General features: G+C 43.5%; 1 protein-coding gene across 1 annotated transcript in view; it reads right to left on the minus strand.

The window, feature by feature from the left end:
* Positions 1-16,623, minus strand: part of Esrp1 (epithelial splicing regulatory protein 1) — a 49,521-nt gene that overhangs the window by 13,787 nt on the left and 19,111 nt on the right. Inside the window, exons 5-13 of the mRNA XM_052176080.1 lie at positions 15,066-15,164; positions 14,890-14,944; positions 13,360-13,470; positions 13,120-13,252; positions 12,980-13,022; positions 10,924-11,225; positions 9,672-9,890; positions 7,475-7,673; positions 4,827-4,995 (exon numbers count right to left, since the gene is read on the minus strand). Coding sequence (XP_052032040.1) covers positions 4,827-4,995; positions 7,475-7,673; positions 9,672-9,890; positions 10,924-11,225; positions 12,980-13,022; positions 13,120-13,252; positions 13,360-13,470; positions 14,890-14,944; positions 15,066-15,164 — 1,330 coding nt within the window. The remainder of the gene's footprint in view (positions 1-4,826; positions 4,996-7,474; positions 7,674-9,671; positions 9,891-10,923; positions 11,226-12,979; positions 13,023-13,119; positions 13,253-13,359; positions 13,471-14,889; positions 14,945-15,065; positions 15,165-16,623) is intronic.

Here is a 16,623-nt window from a genome sequence, read left to right on the forward strand (position 1 = left end):
TAAATAAATAAAATCTTAAAAACAAACAAAACCCAGGATGTGTGCTGAATTGAACCCCTTCAAGCCAACACCTCTGCACTTTAAAAGAGGTGAGAAAGAACGTAAGGTTACATAATTTCCTACTGAATACATACCAGTTAGCACTTGGTCAAACCAGAAAAACCATAACGATTTCTCCTTTGTTTTGTTTTGTTAGACAGAGTTTTTCTGTGTAGCATTGGCTGTCCTGGAACTGACTCCATAGGCTATTAGGACTTCAAATTGAGAGATCCACCTGTCCCTACCTCCCAAGCGCTTGGATTGAAGGCGTGCGCTGCCGCCACCACCCAGTGTTTGTTTGTTCATTTGTTTTGTTTAAGATTGATTTTGCCTGCACGTGTTCCACATGGTTGCCTGGTGCCTAAGGAAGCAGTGAGTCTCCACGTGGGTGCTAGGAATTAAACCTTGCTCTTTCACAGTTAAGTGCTCTTCTAACCTTCTGAGTTTCAGGATTGCAGGCATTAGAGTTTCAGTGTAGCTCAGTGTGTGCAGCTTGTCTGAGAACTTCAGTGTGATACCCAGTTCCACAATTAAAAACAACAGCAAGGCTCAAGAAGTAAGGTGTTTGCCCTACAAGTGTGAGGACCCAAGTTCAAATCACCACAATGCATGTCAAAGGCTGGAAGTGGGAGTGTGTGCAGGCATCTCTATGGTGCTGAGACAGGAAGTGAAGATGGATCTCTAGAAGTTGAAGGTCAACCAGACATGAGTCAAATAAAAGGAAGAAGAACATTAAAACCCTCAAGATTGTCCCTAGCCTACCTCTAATGTGTGCTCTGTGCAAACATATACCATTTTTCTTTTTGGTTTTTTGAGATAGGGTTTCTATGTATAGCCAGCCCTGGCTATCCTGGAATTCACTCTGTAGACCAGGTTGGCCTAAATAACTCAGAGATCCACCTGCCTCTGCCTCCCAAGTGCAGGAATTGAAGGCATGTACCACTATTGCCCAGTCACATACAAACTTAAATACATTAAAGCAAAACAACATAAAATTAGTAAGTTCGGTCTGTTATGTGGTTATGGAACCAAATATCTGAAAACAACAGGATGGGCTTTGACTCCTTCCTGAAATCCTACCAAAAAAACAAACAAAAAAGACCCCCTCAAGTTTATGTACCTACGAGATGGCTCAATCCCCAGACCATGGAAAGGGCACAAAGCCAGCACACACACGCCTGTACTCATATACCATACACACTAAAAGGTCTTAAAAAAAGGAGCTAACACACACACACACACACACACACACACACACACACACACACGTCTATACATACCTCAAAACAAGTAACAACACTGTACTAATAAGATACCACAATCAATTAGATGCTTGAGTTCAACCACCAACGGCCATGTAAGTCAGATGGATGAGTTGCACCTGCCGTCCCAGTACAGGGGAGGTGGACACAGACACACCTGGTTCCTGGAGCTTGCTGGATGAATTGACAAACTCCATGTTTGCTGAGAGGTGAAGGTGAGGAAGACACCCAGCGCTGATGTCTGGCCATCATATATGTACAAAAGTATGTACGTGCATATGCACATGTACACCAACAGGGGTCGGGGTCGGGGTCGGGGTGGGGGGTGGGGATGGGGAGACAGAGCGACGTGGGGCAGGGGTGGGGGGGAGTCTGGCTCTTTACAAATATTTAAATGCAAATCTTTATAGTTGCCTGCTATATGCTGGGCACAAGAAAGAAGTGTGTATCTCCTTTATCTAACTAGAGCTGCCATTACATAGGGTTAGGTAGTAATAAGAGCATATGAGGAACACAAGTACGAGGTTCCCAAACGACTTCAACTCCTGGCAGAAAGCATGCATCAGTTCTCACGTACACTCAGAATTAATCATGTAACATCTACACTGGGAAGAACAAAATGGGCTAAGAAACACCAAATGGTGTGGCAGGAGGACACTCAACCCAAGGCGCTTCCGTCCAGGTAACAGCAGCCGGAAGAGACTGCGCTTCAACTGCATGGCAAACCCAGGAGGTGAGGCCTGAAGGAAGGGTGAGTGCAGGAGATGATGAAACAGGAAAACACAGACGCTCATTCTGGAAACTACCACATCACCACAGCTGTGAAGACAAAGATAAAGCGGGGCACCACCACGCTTGCTCAATCTGTGCGTGTGCATCCAGAGCCCAGGGCACAGGATCCTTCCTCTTCAGACAAGGTTCTGCAGACAGTGGGTACGGTGGGCAGAAATTTCTATATATGGAAGTTTATGTAGGAACTCATAGCTGGTCGTGAAGCAGAGAGTGGCGTGTGCAACCACAGATGGGATGTCTAAATCACACCCCTCCCGAAGACCATCACACGAGGAAGGAGCTTAGGAGTCAGAAATAGAGGAGGACAAGAACAAACAGTGCCTTCTGGCCACGACGACCAACTGCAGTTCTGAGCTCACAGCAGTGTGGCCGCCTGTGTAAGATGTATGTACAAGATCAAGCAGGCAACATTCCAATACGGAATGAACGTGAGTGCATGCGCATAGCCATAGACAGTGGATGATAGTTTTCTTTAAGGAGGTTGGTTCCTGATAGGTCAATTTCACCCTACTGCATGGCCTCAAAGTGATGAGGAGATTGGCAGCTGGAGCCAATGAGTTATTAAAAACATAAACAGCCGGGCGGTGGTGGTGCACGCCTTTAATCCCAGCACTTGGGAGGCAGAGGCAGGCGGATTTCCGAATTCGAGGCCAGCCTGGTCTACAGAGTGAGTTCTAGGACAGCCAGGGCTACACAGAGAAACCTTGTCTCGAAAAAAACAAATCCAAAAAACCAAAATAAATAAATAAATAATATGAACAAACAAAAAACCAACAAAAGTTGGAGGTGGGGAGAGAGATGGATCTGGGAAGAATTGGGAGAGAATGGGGGTGAATATAATTGAAATATAGTATGAAATGAAAAACCCTGTTAGTCTGTCTCCCCCACCCCCCCATCAGAAAAGCAGCACAGAAGCAAGCCCAGGAGTGCTGTTAGGAAATCAAAGGCTTACCCCTCGGCCCTCTCAGTCTCCCACTACACAGTCAGGAAGAACCTTTTCAAACACAAAGCTCCCATTTCCCCAGGAAATTATGACTTCTTTTCTTTGAAATTATGGATTCCAAGTCCTAGCGGCCCAGTATGTGTCAGGGGCTGGCTTTAAGCTCTAAAACTGAATAAAAATTCCAAATTTTATAACTCAAGATTTGACTTTACAACCTGAGGACTTTGCAGATCGAAAGTCCAATAATGTCTTCCCATCTTTCTTTTCACCAGATCCTAATTTACAGCATCTGTTTTACATTCTCATTTCCTAGTAAGTCACACAAACTTCTCTGTAGAAAAGTTGTGCATATACAACAGGTCAGGATGATCTCCATATAAGACAAAGCGCACAGATGGGCAGAGGTGGTGCACGCCTTCAGTACCAGCACTTGAGAGGCAGAGGCAGACGGACCTCTGAGGCCAGCCTGGTCTAAGGAGCAAGTTCCAAGACAGCCAGGATTACACCAAGAAACCATGCTGCTGAAAAACAACAACAAAAACAAAAGATACACTGTATCAAAAGGCTCCACCTTGTCTGTCTTTACTTAATCATTACAAAGTGCAAAATGTTAACAACAGCTCTACCAGATAACTTTGTAAAATTAAAGACCATCATGGATGGCAATAGTCATGATTGACAGCTTCTTATTTCTCTCTCAAAAACATTTAATACATGTGTGTATTTGTCTTTGAGTGTCTGCACGTTTGCAACCATGTACACCACAATGCATGTGTAAGTCAATTTGGGGGATCAACTCAGGGTGTCAGGTTTAACAGGAATATGAAAGGGACTCATAAAAATTCCATCATTTTAGAGGATCCAAGACAGACAGCTTTTGCTCCATCCTTGGGATCCCATATAGTGGAACGTCTCCAAGCTGCTCTAGCTTTCTCATGTGTACCCTGTGGGGTGTGTGTGTGTGTGTGTGTGTGTGCGCGCGCGCACACACACACACTCATACACACACCCCACACACAAGTAAATGAATGTAATTTTAAGGAAATATAGGTTTGGCACGGTAGCACGCAGCTGTAATCCCAGCCCTTGGGAAGCAGAAGCAGGAGGGTTAATGCTAATGGAGACCAGTAAAAACAGCAAGGGGTACAAAGTAAGACCCTGGAGGGGAAAAAACATAAAAGGAAAGAAAACCAGGTAAATGAAGAAAAGTACAGCCCTTACTATAAAGCTCCACCTCCCCAACACACATGCTTGTCCTTATCCAGTGCAACTTCCCAGAAACAGCGACCAAAATAAGGCAAAGACAGAATGTGTGGCTCCTAGGAAAATACTCAATTCCATTCTAGTATTCGTTTATGTTAGTATTTACGGAGCAAAGAATACAAGCCTTGGAAAATTTAAAGCCCCCAATAAATTACATTTATTATGGAAATAATTGCTCCTACTATGAATACTTCAGCTTTGTGATTCATCTCCCCTGTTGGTACCATCTGATTTTACGGGAAAAGAACTACCTGCTTGCCATCCACTGCAAGGAGGCAGATGGGGAGAGCTGAGCTCCGGCACAATCTAAACCCTATGCTAGTCACACACGGCAAAATAAAAAAATAGATAAACACACAAACAAACTGCTTCCAGCGGGTTATAACTCAGCTGGTCAGAGATATGACGGGAGCTGTAGCCGGCCGCGCTACCGTCACCAAGGCAAACAATATTCTTTTGTGAGCTGAGGCACTGGTCATCAGAGGAGTTTTTTGTTTCCGTCCCTTGCCACTTCCACATGGCCTTACCTGGGATAGTAGGCTGTGTAGTTCATGAAGAGCTGAGTTCCCGCCGGGTAGTATGCAGTCGGGGGCTGCAGTGCCCGTGGGCTCAAGAGCAGAGAAGGCTGATAAATAGCAGCTTCTGTAGGAATCACAGCCGCAGGAGCTGGGAATGTGTAGGAGGGAGGGGACAGGCCTAAATAAGCAGAGAGAGAGACTGAGACACGCGTGGAACAGGCAACATGGATGCTAGCACTCTAGCCACAGTTACTCTGCCATCTACATATTTTAGGAAGATCATTTCTGTGTGTGTATGTGTATACCTGTAGGGGTTAATTCACACTAGATGCATGCCAGAGCCCTTGGGAGCCTGAAGAGGGTGTTAGATCTCCCTGGTACTGAAGTTACAGGTGTTTGTGAGCTGCCATGTGGGTGCTGGGAACCGAAACCAGATCCTCAGCTGACTGCTGAGCCGTCGCCCTGAGATTAGCTACTACGTATTTTAAAGGAAAAGACTACCACATTCTCTACATCCCAAGTAACTTTCTTTTGATTATACGGATGTTTTCTACCCTTTAGTATGACGGGAAATGGAGAGATTAGGATAAAATGCTGTACCCTGCATTATATACTAAAGCTTGTGTGTATCTCAGAAACTGCTCTATGTGGGATATGTCATCTCTACATTATGCTGACCTAAAGACAATCCAAAAGATAGGCTTTGAAGCTAATCTACACCTTCAGATCTATTAAAAAAAAAAAAAGAGCCGGGCAGTGGTGGCGCACACCTGTAATCCCAGCACTCTGGGAGGCAGAGTCAGACGGATTTCTGAGTTCAAGGCCAGCCTGGTCTACAGAGTGAGCTCCAGGATAGCCAGGGCTATACAGAGAAACCCTGTCTCGAAAAACCAAATCCAAAAAAAAAAACCAAAAAAAAAAAACCAAAAAAAAAAAGAAACTAAAACAAACTCCACATATGCAAAAATGTGGCTGAATTTTTTAATAAATAAATCTAGGGGCCAAGGGTATAGCTAAGTGGTGGAGACCATGTGTAATCTGAATGATTAAAAAGCAGGCAGTGTCTTCAAGTCCTGTGGTTGTATCCCCTAAAGGTGGCAGCAACAGGCAGATGTAGACCAAACTTCTGTTTTTATAGAAATTAACTCTTCTGCTAAAAAGACATATGACCAAAATTTAGGTAAAAAAATAAATAATAAAAAAAAAATCCCATCGTAATCTTTTGAAAGTATTAAAAGTAACCAAAGACACAGTAATAGATTCTTAAAAATCTGTGTTGAAATTTTCTCCTTTGCTGAGTGAGAATCGTGCCTCACACCTGCAGGCCTAGTACTCAGGAGGATAAGGTAGGAGGGTCATTACATCCCAAGGTCAGTGTGATCATCCTGATCTCCAGCCAGTGCAGAATACAGTGAAACCCTGTCTCAAAATCTGAAAGAAAACAATATTCTCTTTCCTTAGTGCTTGTGAGCTGAATGGGAAGAAATGCAGGGAGTCCACAGTAAACTACACAAGAAACAATGGGGCAATTCCTGTTTCATGATGTTTGGTCGGTCCCTACAGGACAGGATGCTACACGGAATCAGCATTAACAGTGATCTACAGACAGACAACATTCTAGTATTACCCTAAAGTATTTTTTTACCCTCCATCATAAATTTCTAAAACCTTATACCCATTAACAATAAACAATTAGATATTCACCAATAGCAAGCAGAAGGTAAATGGGATACTAAAGAGTTCAGGAATTCCATGGGAAAAAAGGATTAAGCCCCACTAAACAGTCTACAGATAATACTTTATTAAACAAGACAACTGATGTAGATCCCTCTTTGCTTCAAAATAAAATTCAGTGCCTAGAAGTGCCCATTTTAATAGAACCAAGCAAATCAATCCATTGAAACTGCATTAAAAAGGTTCGTATTTTATCACCAGCTTTCCAAACAGCCTCAGTCATTAACTGGAACTCGGCTTCTAGCCTACGGGGCTTATTCCTCTCAGACGGGATTCCACATGGCTTGCACCCAGTTGCCAATGAGCAAGAGCACAGCTTGGAATTAAGCACTGATCCTGTGATCCAATCAAACAGTGGCTGAATCAATTCGAGAATGGCGTCTACTACCTTGCTTATTCCAGATATCCCGGGTAGCAACAGGAATGCTCTCCAGGGTACTATTTTCAATATGCAGTTGATACTCAAAAAAAAAAAGTTAATACAAAACGGACATCAAATCATCCTTCTTAAAAGTTTGACATGTAAGAGAACAACGAATAAATAAAAAATAAAAGACAGAAAGGAAAGGAGCTGGCCAGATGTTCCGTTTCGCCTTCAAATGTGTATTAAATTATCTACATAGCCAGGTTGCCTCTCAGAGTCAGTGCTTATCTGGAGCACGCTAAGATTCAGAGCCCAAGTGCTTACCACTGGAAAAGCAAGAACGTAATTTGAAAGGAGGTGTCTATAGCATGTCTAATTATGGGTGTCCACAACCAAGGTCTAAAAACGATTATCAGAAACTAGTGATTTCAGACGGAAAGCCTTATGTAACCACCTTGCCTGCCTCAGAAAGAACCAGGGGCGCAGAAAGGGACGAGAGCGGCTCAAGCACCTACCAGCACAGAGCGTAGAAGAGCGCCGAGACCCAAGAAAAACTTACATGGTAACTTACATGGCGGCGGGGATAAGCCATTTCGATTTAAAGTGCCCCCCATTAACACAAAGTTCATCTCCTCAGCTGAACACTGAAAGACTTCAACATATCTGTCCTTCATGGTTTTCTTATGGTACTTCTGCGCAGCCATGAACGCTCTGTCTGTTGACTTCATCTGGATAAAGGCATCTCCTGATGGGCGTCCCTGAGTGTTTCGGGGAAGAATACAAACAAAAGGCGACTGTCTTCTCCAACCAGGAAATAAACGGTTGCTTACAAAGCATGCGAAGTGACAGGCACCCACAGGGCAAGACATGGTTAGCCACAAAATCTGGGTGACAGTGTGATCTACTAAAATCTGACTTGGGTTTCCTTCTCTAATCGCCAGAATGGCCAACAAAATCTTGAAGCAGTTGTTCTGGGAGATCACGATTGAAAGGTGATCCTTTTCTGGTTTCTATGAAGTTAGTATTGAATTTACGGGATTTTAAAAGGTCTCCTTGTGACTGAAATTTCAAAATATAGGATTATATATTGGATTTTTTTTTCTCCTTCTGAAAAATCCGATTAAATATCATTTGATGAGAAAAGCTAGAAATATATCCTCCTACAGGAAATGAAACAAGCCAAAGTTGTCCTTTGGCTCTTGGTCTTAGCTCCTCTCTGCCTACCACACGTCCCTTGAGATTGCCCCTCACCCCCGGCAGCCTCTGTAAGGCACGAGGCTAAGTGGCTAGAAGCCGTTCGCCATGCTGGGGACTGTTCTTCTCAGGCGTCTTCACACCTTCTCCTTAGATTGTTCAACTAACTATTCAGAGACAGTTTCGTTAGCAAAAATTTCCGTTTTAAAAACCATGGCTCTCTGTGCTGCATATAGCTAGAATACCCTTACAATGTTTTCTTATATAAACAAGAGTAGAGGAGAAAAAGACAGTGAGTTTACAGGACTATTTTAAGTTAGTTCTCCAAGTCTCTTAGGGAATATTTATATTATACCATTTATAAATTATTACCATGCAAGTTACCATAATAGTCACCATACCAGGGAAATTAGCAACAAACCCAGTCCAGTCAAGATGGAAACCTAACATCTTCCAGGCAGATAAGAACTTGGCCATCATCAAAGAACCATTTTCCTCCAGGTCATGGAGGTCAAATCAGAGGCAATCTGTCTACTGGAGTTAATCAAAGGGTGATGGTCCAGGTTATTAGAGAACAGTGACTTGAAAGAAATAATTCCCCAGTGATGGTGAACAGTGGGGAATTCCACTTCATTCTATTTCAAAGGACTCTTATTAACCGGTAAGGTGCGCTATGAGCTTCAGACTAAAAGGTGTGTCCCTTACACAGTATTAATTCAACAGATGTTGGTGTCAAAGATTTTTGCAAGGGCTCAGGAGGTTTTGACTCCTTCCAGTAAGTAGGAAGCTAGTTATAAAAGTGAACAAAAATCCAAGTACTAAGTGGAAAATTAAGTCAGGAGAAAAAAATAGTATTTCTACTATAAGTCTGCATGCAATCCATTAATTCTCTGAAACAAACAAACAAACAAAGGCCTGTTTTCCAAAATTAAATTATTTGCTTTTAACAGAGTCCTGAACTTTTAAACCAGTGCTTCTTGGCCTGAGTATTTAAACTTTTGTCTTGTTTAAGACAGCACAAAATCCTAGGCAATTGTCCAGCACCTAATAGGATTGATTTTGTTTAACCAAAACTCAAGTAGCATCAAGCTAGTAAATACTTCCTGGCATATGGAGAGAATTCAGTCAGCCTTTGCGAGAAAACCTTTGCAATTGTTCCTTGATGCAGCTGAGACTAAGATCCACACACTGCTACAGAGGGCGCTGTCTGGAGAGAAAGCGCTTTAGGACCGCTCTGAGCTCCCATTTGTCTGACCACTCTCACACCCACACAGCAGAGCTCAACGGCTACACAGGGAAAAAGACACTGGCACTCATAATACATTTGGTTCCAATCTGATGGGGCCGATAATGGGACAGATTTCTGTGACAAAAGAAGCCGAGCTTAATTTCAACTACCCCACTAACAGTAAGTAGGCTAATTTCTGACGTATATCCTAAAGATTTCTTATATTTACAGCTAGATCTTTTCATAAAGGCAATGTAAACCTTTGGGCTATTGTACCAGAAGGGGCACTTGGTCCCAAGAACGAGCAAACACATTTTCCAGTAAACCCCCTTACCTGGTGATTCAATACCATGTGAACCCCATGTGTACGAATATCTGTGGAAAACTCCCCCAGGAAGTCCAGAATGTCTTCTATTGTGGCAGCGTAGGGAAGACCTCGCAGACGTATACAGTCTCTTACATTTGTAGGGGGTACAAACTGCTGAGGTAGTACGGGGATAATGGGGGGGGTTGGAAGTGGAATCAGAGGGGCTGAGGAGAATCGATTCAGCACCTGTATACAAGGCAAAGCACAAACGACTAAAGAGACCTGCTACTCCAACGCCACCCACCGCACAAACCACCACCGGCATCACCAAGAATCCTGTTAAAAATGAAGGTTCTAGGCTTTCTGTGTGTATCATCTGTAGAGCACACTTCAGCATGCAGGAAGCACTGAGCGATGCCTCAGGGATAGGGATGACAGTGGGGTATAATCACAGCCTACCACAGAACTATTACAAAGTATGACTGTTGCTCATGATCCTCTGGGAGATTCATAAGAAGCCCTGATGCGGGGCTGGAGAGATGGCTCAGCAGTTAAGAGCACTGACTGTTCTTCTAGAGGTCCTGAGTTCAATTCCCAGCAACCACATAGTGGCTCACGCCCATCTGTAACAGGATAGGATGCCCTCTTCTGGCATGTCCGAAGACAATGACAGTGTACTCACACACATAAAATAAATAAATCTTAAAACAAGCAGCAGCAGCAGCTTTGATGAAGGACTCACGCATTTTAACTTCTATCAAATATATAAAGTACACGCCAGAAATTCCAGTCCTCAGGATGCAAATGCAGGAGCACTGTCCATTAGTTTATGGCTGGTCCTGTCTGCTCTATAGATGGAGTTTTAGGCCAGCCAGGGTTACATAGTAAGACCACAGTAAACACTAAAATAAATCAAGGCACACACACCACAGAATACAATGTGCTTATTAAATAGAACCTGTCTGGGTAAATGGATTTAAGAACTAGGCACATACAGTATGTGGGCTTGGAGGTAATGTAACCACCTCTGTCCACTAGGCATATTCCACACAGATTCCTCTGCATATTGTCTTCACACTCCCACGCACTGAACTTAAACATGTGAATGGAAAAGCCTCGGCCATCCCCATGCCAGTTCTCAACTTTAATAATTTATTTCTTATGTCTTACTTCTGTATGGGAAGTATTTGATACATGAAAATACACACAACTTAATAACAACAACAACAACAATAATAAAAGTTAACACAAAGTTCCCAGAAGACCCTTTAACACCAACCTGCTGAACCTCAGCTGCCGTGCTCCGGAAGAGTTCGATGTATCTTTTACCCAACAGCTCCTTGTGCTTTCTCAGGGCGTTCTGAGCATATTCCTCACAAGCGAAGAGCACAAAAGCATCTCCTGTTGGCCTGCCATCTGGGTAGGTGACGAAGAGGATGCCTTCCTTCCCTCCAGTGATGGGGCAGTGCTGTCCAAAGAAGGCTACCACCTCCTCAGCCGTGGCCGTGAAAGGGAGTCCCCGCATGCGCACGATGACTTGATTCTCCTTGGAGAGAAACTGGGCTACCTCGTTGGATGTCCCTGGAGAACACAAATATTAGAAAACACGGGACGAAAGAGTTAAAACGTCAACATTGCCAGGTTTTAAAATGATAAAATTCCTCGCAGTGTGTGTTTGTGTATGTTGCTGGGACTCAAACACCTGTTCTAGCACTCAGCTATACCCCAGGCCCTTCCGGCAAAGCTCTGGATGCACAGTTAAGAGCCACGCCGCTGGTGGATCGATAGCAGTAGCCTAGGACTCGAAGTCTCTTCCTGAAAACTTGGAACCCGTGGTTACTCTTGTGGAGGGTCAAAATGGCATCCCCAGCACCACAGTGGCTCGCAGCTGCCTGGAACCCCAGGTCCAGGGGATCCAATGCTCTCTTCTCATCTCCACAGGCACCAGCACACACGTGGCAAACAGATATGTATGCAGGCAATGCATCAATACACAGAAAACAAAAATAAATGAAAATATTTAAAAAGATCAGCTGGCATATTCTACCTCATTCTTACAATAAACACCGCAAGGCTGAGGCAGAAGAATGTCTGGGGTTTAAGGCCAGCCTGGTCTACATAGCAAGTTTCAGGCCAGCCTGGGCTATGAACTGAAACCATGCTGACAAGGGCTGGATCAATGGTTTAGGTGTTAAGAGCACTGGCTGCACCCACGGGTGCCTCACAACTGTCTGTAAGTCCAGTTCCGGGGGATTCAATATCCTCTGTCCTTCTTGGGCACTGAACATAGACATGGTGCATACACACGCCAGCAAAATACTCACACACATAAAATTAAAAAAATGTTAAATCTTAAAAAACAAAAACAAACAAAAAAACCAAAGAAACAAACATTTTGTGCCTTTTAAGTAACTCACTTAAAAATTGGATAACGATGCTATGGGGGGGGTTAATGTCAATAAAATGTTATATATGTGGATAATGAAAATGTCTGGGCTGGAGAGATGGCTCAGAGGTTAAGAGCACTGACAGATCTTCTAGAGGTCTTGAGTTCAAATCCCAGCAACCACATGGTGGCTCACAACCATCTGTAATGGGTTCTGATGTCCTCTTCTGGTGTATTTGAAGACAGCAACAGTGTACTAACATGTAAAATAAATAAATCTTTAAAAAAAAAAAAGAAAATGTGTTATGAGCCATATATTATATTCTAATAAGAAAAACTGGGAACCTGAAGAAGTCTTTAAGTCTCTTTATTCCTCTGTTTATTTCTGTGAATACCACATACCTACAAACAAGACGGCTCTGTGAGTGGCGTCTGCCTTGAAGCTTCCAAACCCACATAACAGTGGAAGGAGAGAACTGAGTCTATAAAATTATTCCCAAACACAAGAAACTACCATGAGCTTTGGTGAGCTCAAAACCTTAGAGAAGAGCCAGATGTAGGAAATGTGTCATAGCCCCAGAAGCTACAGGCGGCTGTCTCCAACAATTCAGACAGGGTTCTTTCAAGAACAGCCCTTTCTCTTTATATGTGACTAGATGTGACCCTTTCACCTTTATACAGTCTTTTTTTCCCTAACTAGCCCCTACAATCTTCTTTTTTTTTTTCTTAACTTATTTTTATTGGCTATTTAGCCATACTAGTTGGCTCAGGCCTTGGGGCAAGTGTTACAGCACATTAAATTCACCAGCAGTGTTGGGAGTTCCTTCTCCCTATTTATAGACCAAGCCACCTGTTTCACTAGGAAAGAGCCATTTATGGTCACAGGAAACTTGTGTGTGTGCAAAAGTTCAGGTTATCAATGAATCTGTACTACATAAAAGGATCTCACCTCCGGCAATTTTAAGAAAATCTTCGCCTGTTGCTTTGTAAACCTAAGGGAAAAAAGAGACATTAGAACCGGTTCTAAGCCACACATCATATGCTAACAGGCACCTGGTGAGGGCAAGCGTCTTGGCTGTGAGCACACACCTCAATGTACCGGGTCCCCATGTGATGTTTGTGCCTCTGCAGAGCTAGATCTCTGTGCTCCTCACTCACAAATCTAACCAGCGCTTCTCCGTTCCTCCGCCCCTGAGCATTCAGACAAAGTGCCGCGCCGCCCCTTTGAAAGAAACAAAGCAGATGGCAGGTGGGGGAAATACACAGGGGACAGGACAGAAAACCCTGTTCTCCGCCGGAATGAAGCGAAACAAAGAGAAGAGAACCAACTTGGCAATATTGAGTCCTTTGAAGAACCTTGCAATATCTTGATCCGAAGACTGCCAGGGCAAACCTCGAGCCCTCACCACTGTGTTGTCATCAATAAGTTCCATCTTGCTGCTGTGAATGAAACACGACTTCATGTTGCCTAGGCAAGCTGCTTGAGGGCTGCTGGAGATCACACTGACTTGCAATCCCAACTTCCTCTATACCCTTCCCAACTTGTCTGGGGACAGCTCAAAGAATCAATTGTGTCACTATAGGAGGATGGCTGGCTGTAAGTCTAATAACAACTAACTAACGCATCCAGGAAAACATCTATCAGTTGAGTAGCTCCTTCCTTGAAAAATCATCTCAGATCAATTTACAGAAAGCAAAATTCTCTGTCCCCTTACAGCCTAACCTAGAAAGTGAGGGGGATGTCTGGTTTGGTTTGTCTTGGTTTCATTCCCGACTGTTTGGAGGTGGCGTCTTGAATCCGATGGCTTCCTACCCTACCCTCCCTTCCAGCTACAGTGCCTGAGCCACCACAGTGAGGTCAAGTTGGGGTGGGGTGGGATTTCAACTTTTTGAATCCAGCTTGACAGCAATGATGAGAGTAAAGCTACCATTAACCCACACAGGGAATGTGAGTATGTGGTCAGAAGACTATTAAAGCATCTCCCTCATCAAATGGGTGTGCCGGCAGCACGGGGTGTTTATGGAAACACTCAGGAGTCCCCACGCCTCAGTGAGTCACTTTCAAATCACCCATTATATATTTTGACACCTTTTGATGTTTTGTCTTTCTCCTGTTGAGATTTTCAGTAATCTTAGGACATTTTCCTAGTGAGTCACTTTCTCTACAACAAAATGAGTGCTAAAGACACTGGGAAAGCTGTCCAAGCTTCTCTTCATCACCAGGTGCCAGACAATCTTACAAAATTCATTGACACTGACTAACAACCAAGCCTACCTCTGATCGAAGACACCACTTCAGACTCCTCCCTAATGTCCCTGGCGATGGAGTAGAGACCGAGAGTATGTGTACATAACTTACCCCATGAACATCAAGAACTTCTTTAAAGACCCATTTGTGTTATTTATGTGCATGTATGTACACCTACATGAATTTATGTGCATCATATGCACAGGCTGGAGAGCAGTCAACCCCTTGGAACTAGAGTTACAGGCAGTCTGATGACAACTGCCTGATGTGGGAACGAACCCCAGGTCCTGTGCTTGGGCAGTACGCCCCCTTAATACATCATCTTTCCATTCCCTGCATAATTTTCAAGTCCTGACTTTTCCTTTAGAGAGGGGAGAGACATGAAGGCTATAGTAAGAATCACAAACAGAGGATATCCCTGAGTCAGCGAGCAATTAAAGATCCAGCACTTGACTAAATTTTTATCTCACCTACTTGCTTTAAGTAACAGTTGGCCTAACAATGAGAAGTGGTAAACAGGGTTTAATAAAGTTAGGAAAAATCTAAGGGGATTTAAATGTTCCAAGTAAGAACAAATCCAAGGTTCAAATGAATAGTACTCAGCCACTCACCAAGTGCCACTTTCAAACTTGTAGTTTACTCTCTCTGGATCTGAAAATCTGTGATCTAGAAATGAGAGTATACAGTCATCGTTCTGGCTATAGGACAGCGAAGCTGTGCAAGGCAATCAAAACCAAGAGTAAAGGGTCAAATCCCAGCACTGCACAATCACCACAGTGATACTTACTGTAGGGCTCGGAGATCATTGCTAAAATGATGTTCCCCATGTCTTCAACTTGGGAGGCTCCGTATCGGGACACGGAGTCATTCTTCTCAAAGTTCAGGCCTGTGGGGCTGAGTTAAGGAAACATTTGCACAGGCAGAGGAAGGTTAGTCTGCTAGGCAGAATTTAAACTTAAAGATAAGCAAGATCTTTGTCAGTCTCAGCATGGCTGTTTCTCAGCAGCCAGGACTGCACCCAGAATTGTGCCGCCTTCCTTTCTGCACTCTAGCAGTAGATATCCAAGTCAACTCTATCCTGTGGCATCACCAGTAAGAAAACTTTGGTTCACTTAGGAAATAGCAAACTCATAAAAGCTGTGAGCATTTGTGTCAAATCATATCAAAGCAAGCAACTAGTTAGAAGCCTTTATCATTTGCTACGCATACAAGGCAATGGCCAGGTAACTAAACAGACGGCTGTCCATCAAGACCAGGAAGTCTAACACTTGCAACTCCCACCACGTAACACCAATGACATAATGTCCATGCTTTGCCTCAGAAGTTCCCTTCCAGAATAGTTTTGCAGCCCTATGAGATGTCATATATTCAACAGTAAGACATACAAATGCAAGTTCTCTCACAGCAAGTTTTAGAAATAATTCAAGCACTTAGAACCAATGATGTCATATGTTTTGACATGGTGATCTCACTGTATTGCTCAGACTGTGAGGACCTCCCACTGCAGGTTCTGAGGACACAGGTACACACACCATCACTGACCCTAACGTAACTTGACAATGTCAGTATTTTTTCTGGGTAAACCACATTTTGTATTATGTGTAAATCACAACTATTTTTTAAGATACTTAAGTATTTTTAAATTTTGTATTATATCTTATTTGTGTGTGTGGCCTTTTGCTCTAAAAACTGTGAGACATTCGGTGTGTGGAAGTGTTTGTACCACAGCCAGTGTGTGGCAATGAGGGCAGCTTTCAGGAGGTGACTCTCCTCATCTACCACGTGGCTCCCAGAGGGGTCATGAGGCCTAGCAGCAGTCTTACCTACAGAGCCAGCTCACTTGTCCACAATACATTTTTAACAGCACAACAGGAATCAAAGTCAGGAGCTGGTGAGATGGCTCAGTGGTTAAAAGCACCAACTGTTCCTCCGAAAGTCCTCAGCTCAAATCCCAGCAACCACATGGTGGCTCATGGCCATCCGTAATGAGATCCGATGCCCTTTTCTGGGGTGTCTGAAGACAGCTATGGTGTACTTACATAATAAATAAATCTTTTAAAAAAAAAAAAGGAATCAAAGAATCAAAGATAATCCTGTGAGAATACTCCTTTTCTCTAGAATTTGGAATAAAGGCACTCCTGTGTTGGACTTAGTAGAATGTTTGCCTTATAGCAAACTGTTCCCTCTCTGATATATTTTTTAAAATTTTATCTGAGTACACTGTAGCTATCTTCAGACACACCAGAAGAGGGCATCAGATCCCATTACAGATGGTTGTGAGCCACCATGTGGTTGCTGGGAATTGAACTTAAGACCTCTGGAAGAGCAGAGAGTGCTCTTAATTG

Source organism: Apodemus sylvaticus, chromosome 3 (genome assembly GCF_947179515.1).
Source record: "Apodemus sylvaticus chromosome 3, mApoSyl1.1, whole genome shotgun sequence".
NCBI lineage: Eukaryota > Metazoa > Chordata > Mammalia > Rodentia > Muridae > Apodemus > Apodemus sylvaticus.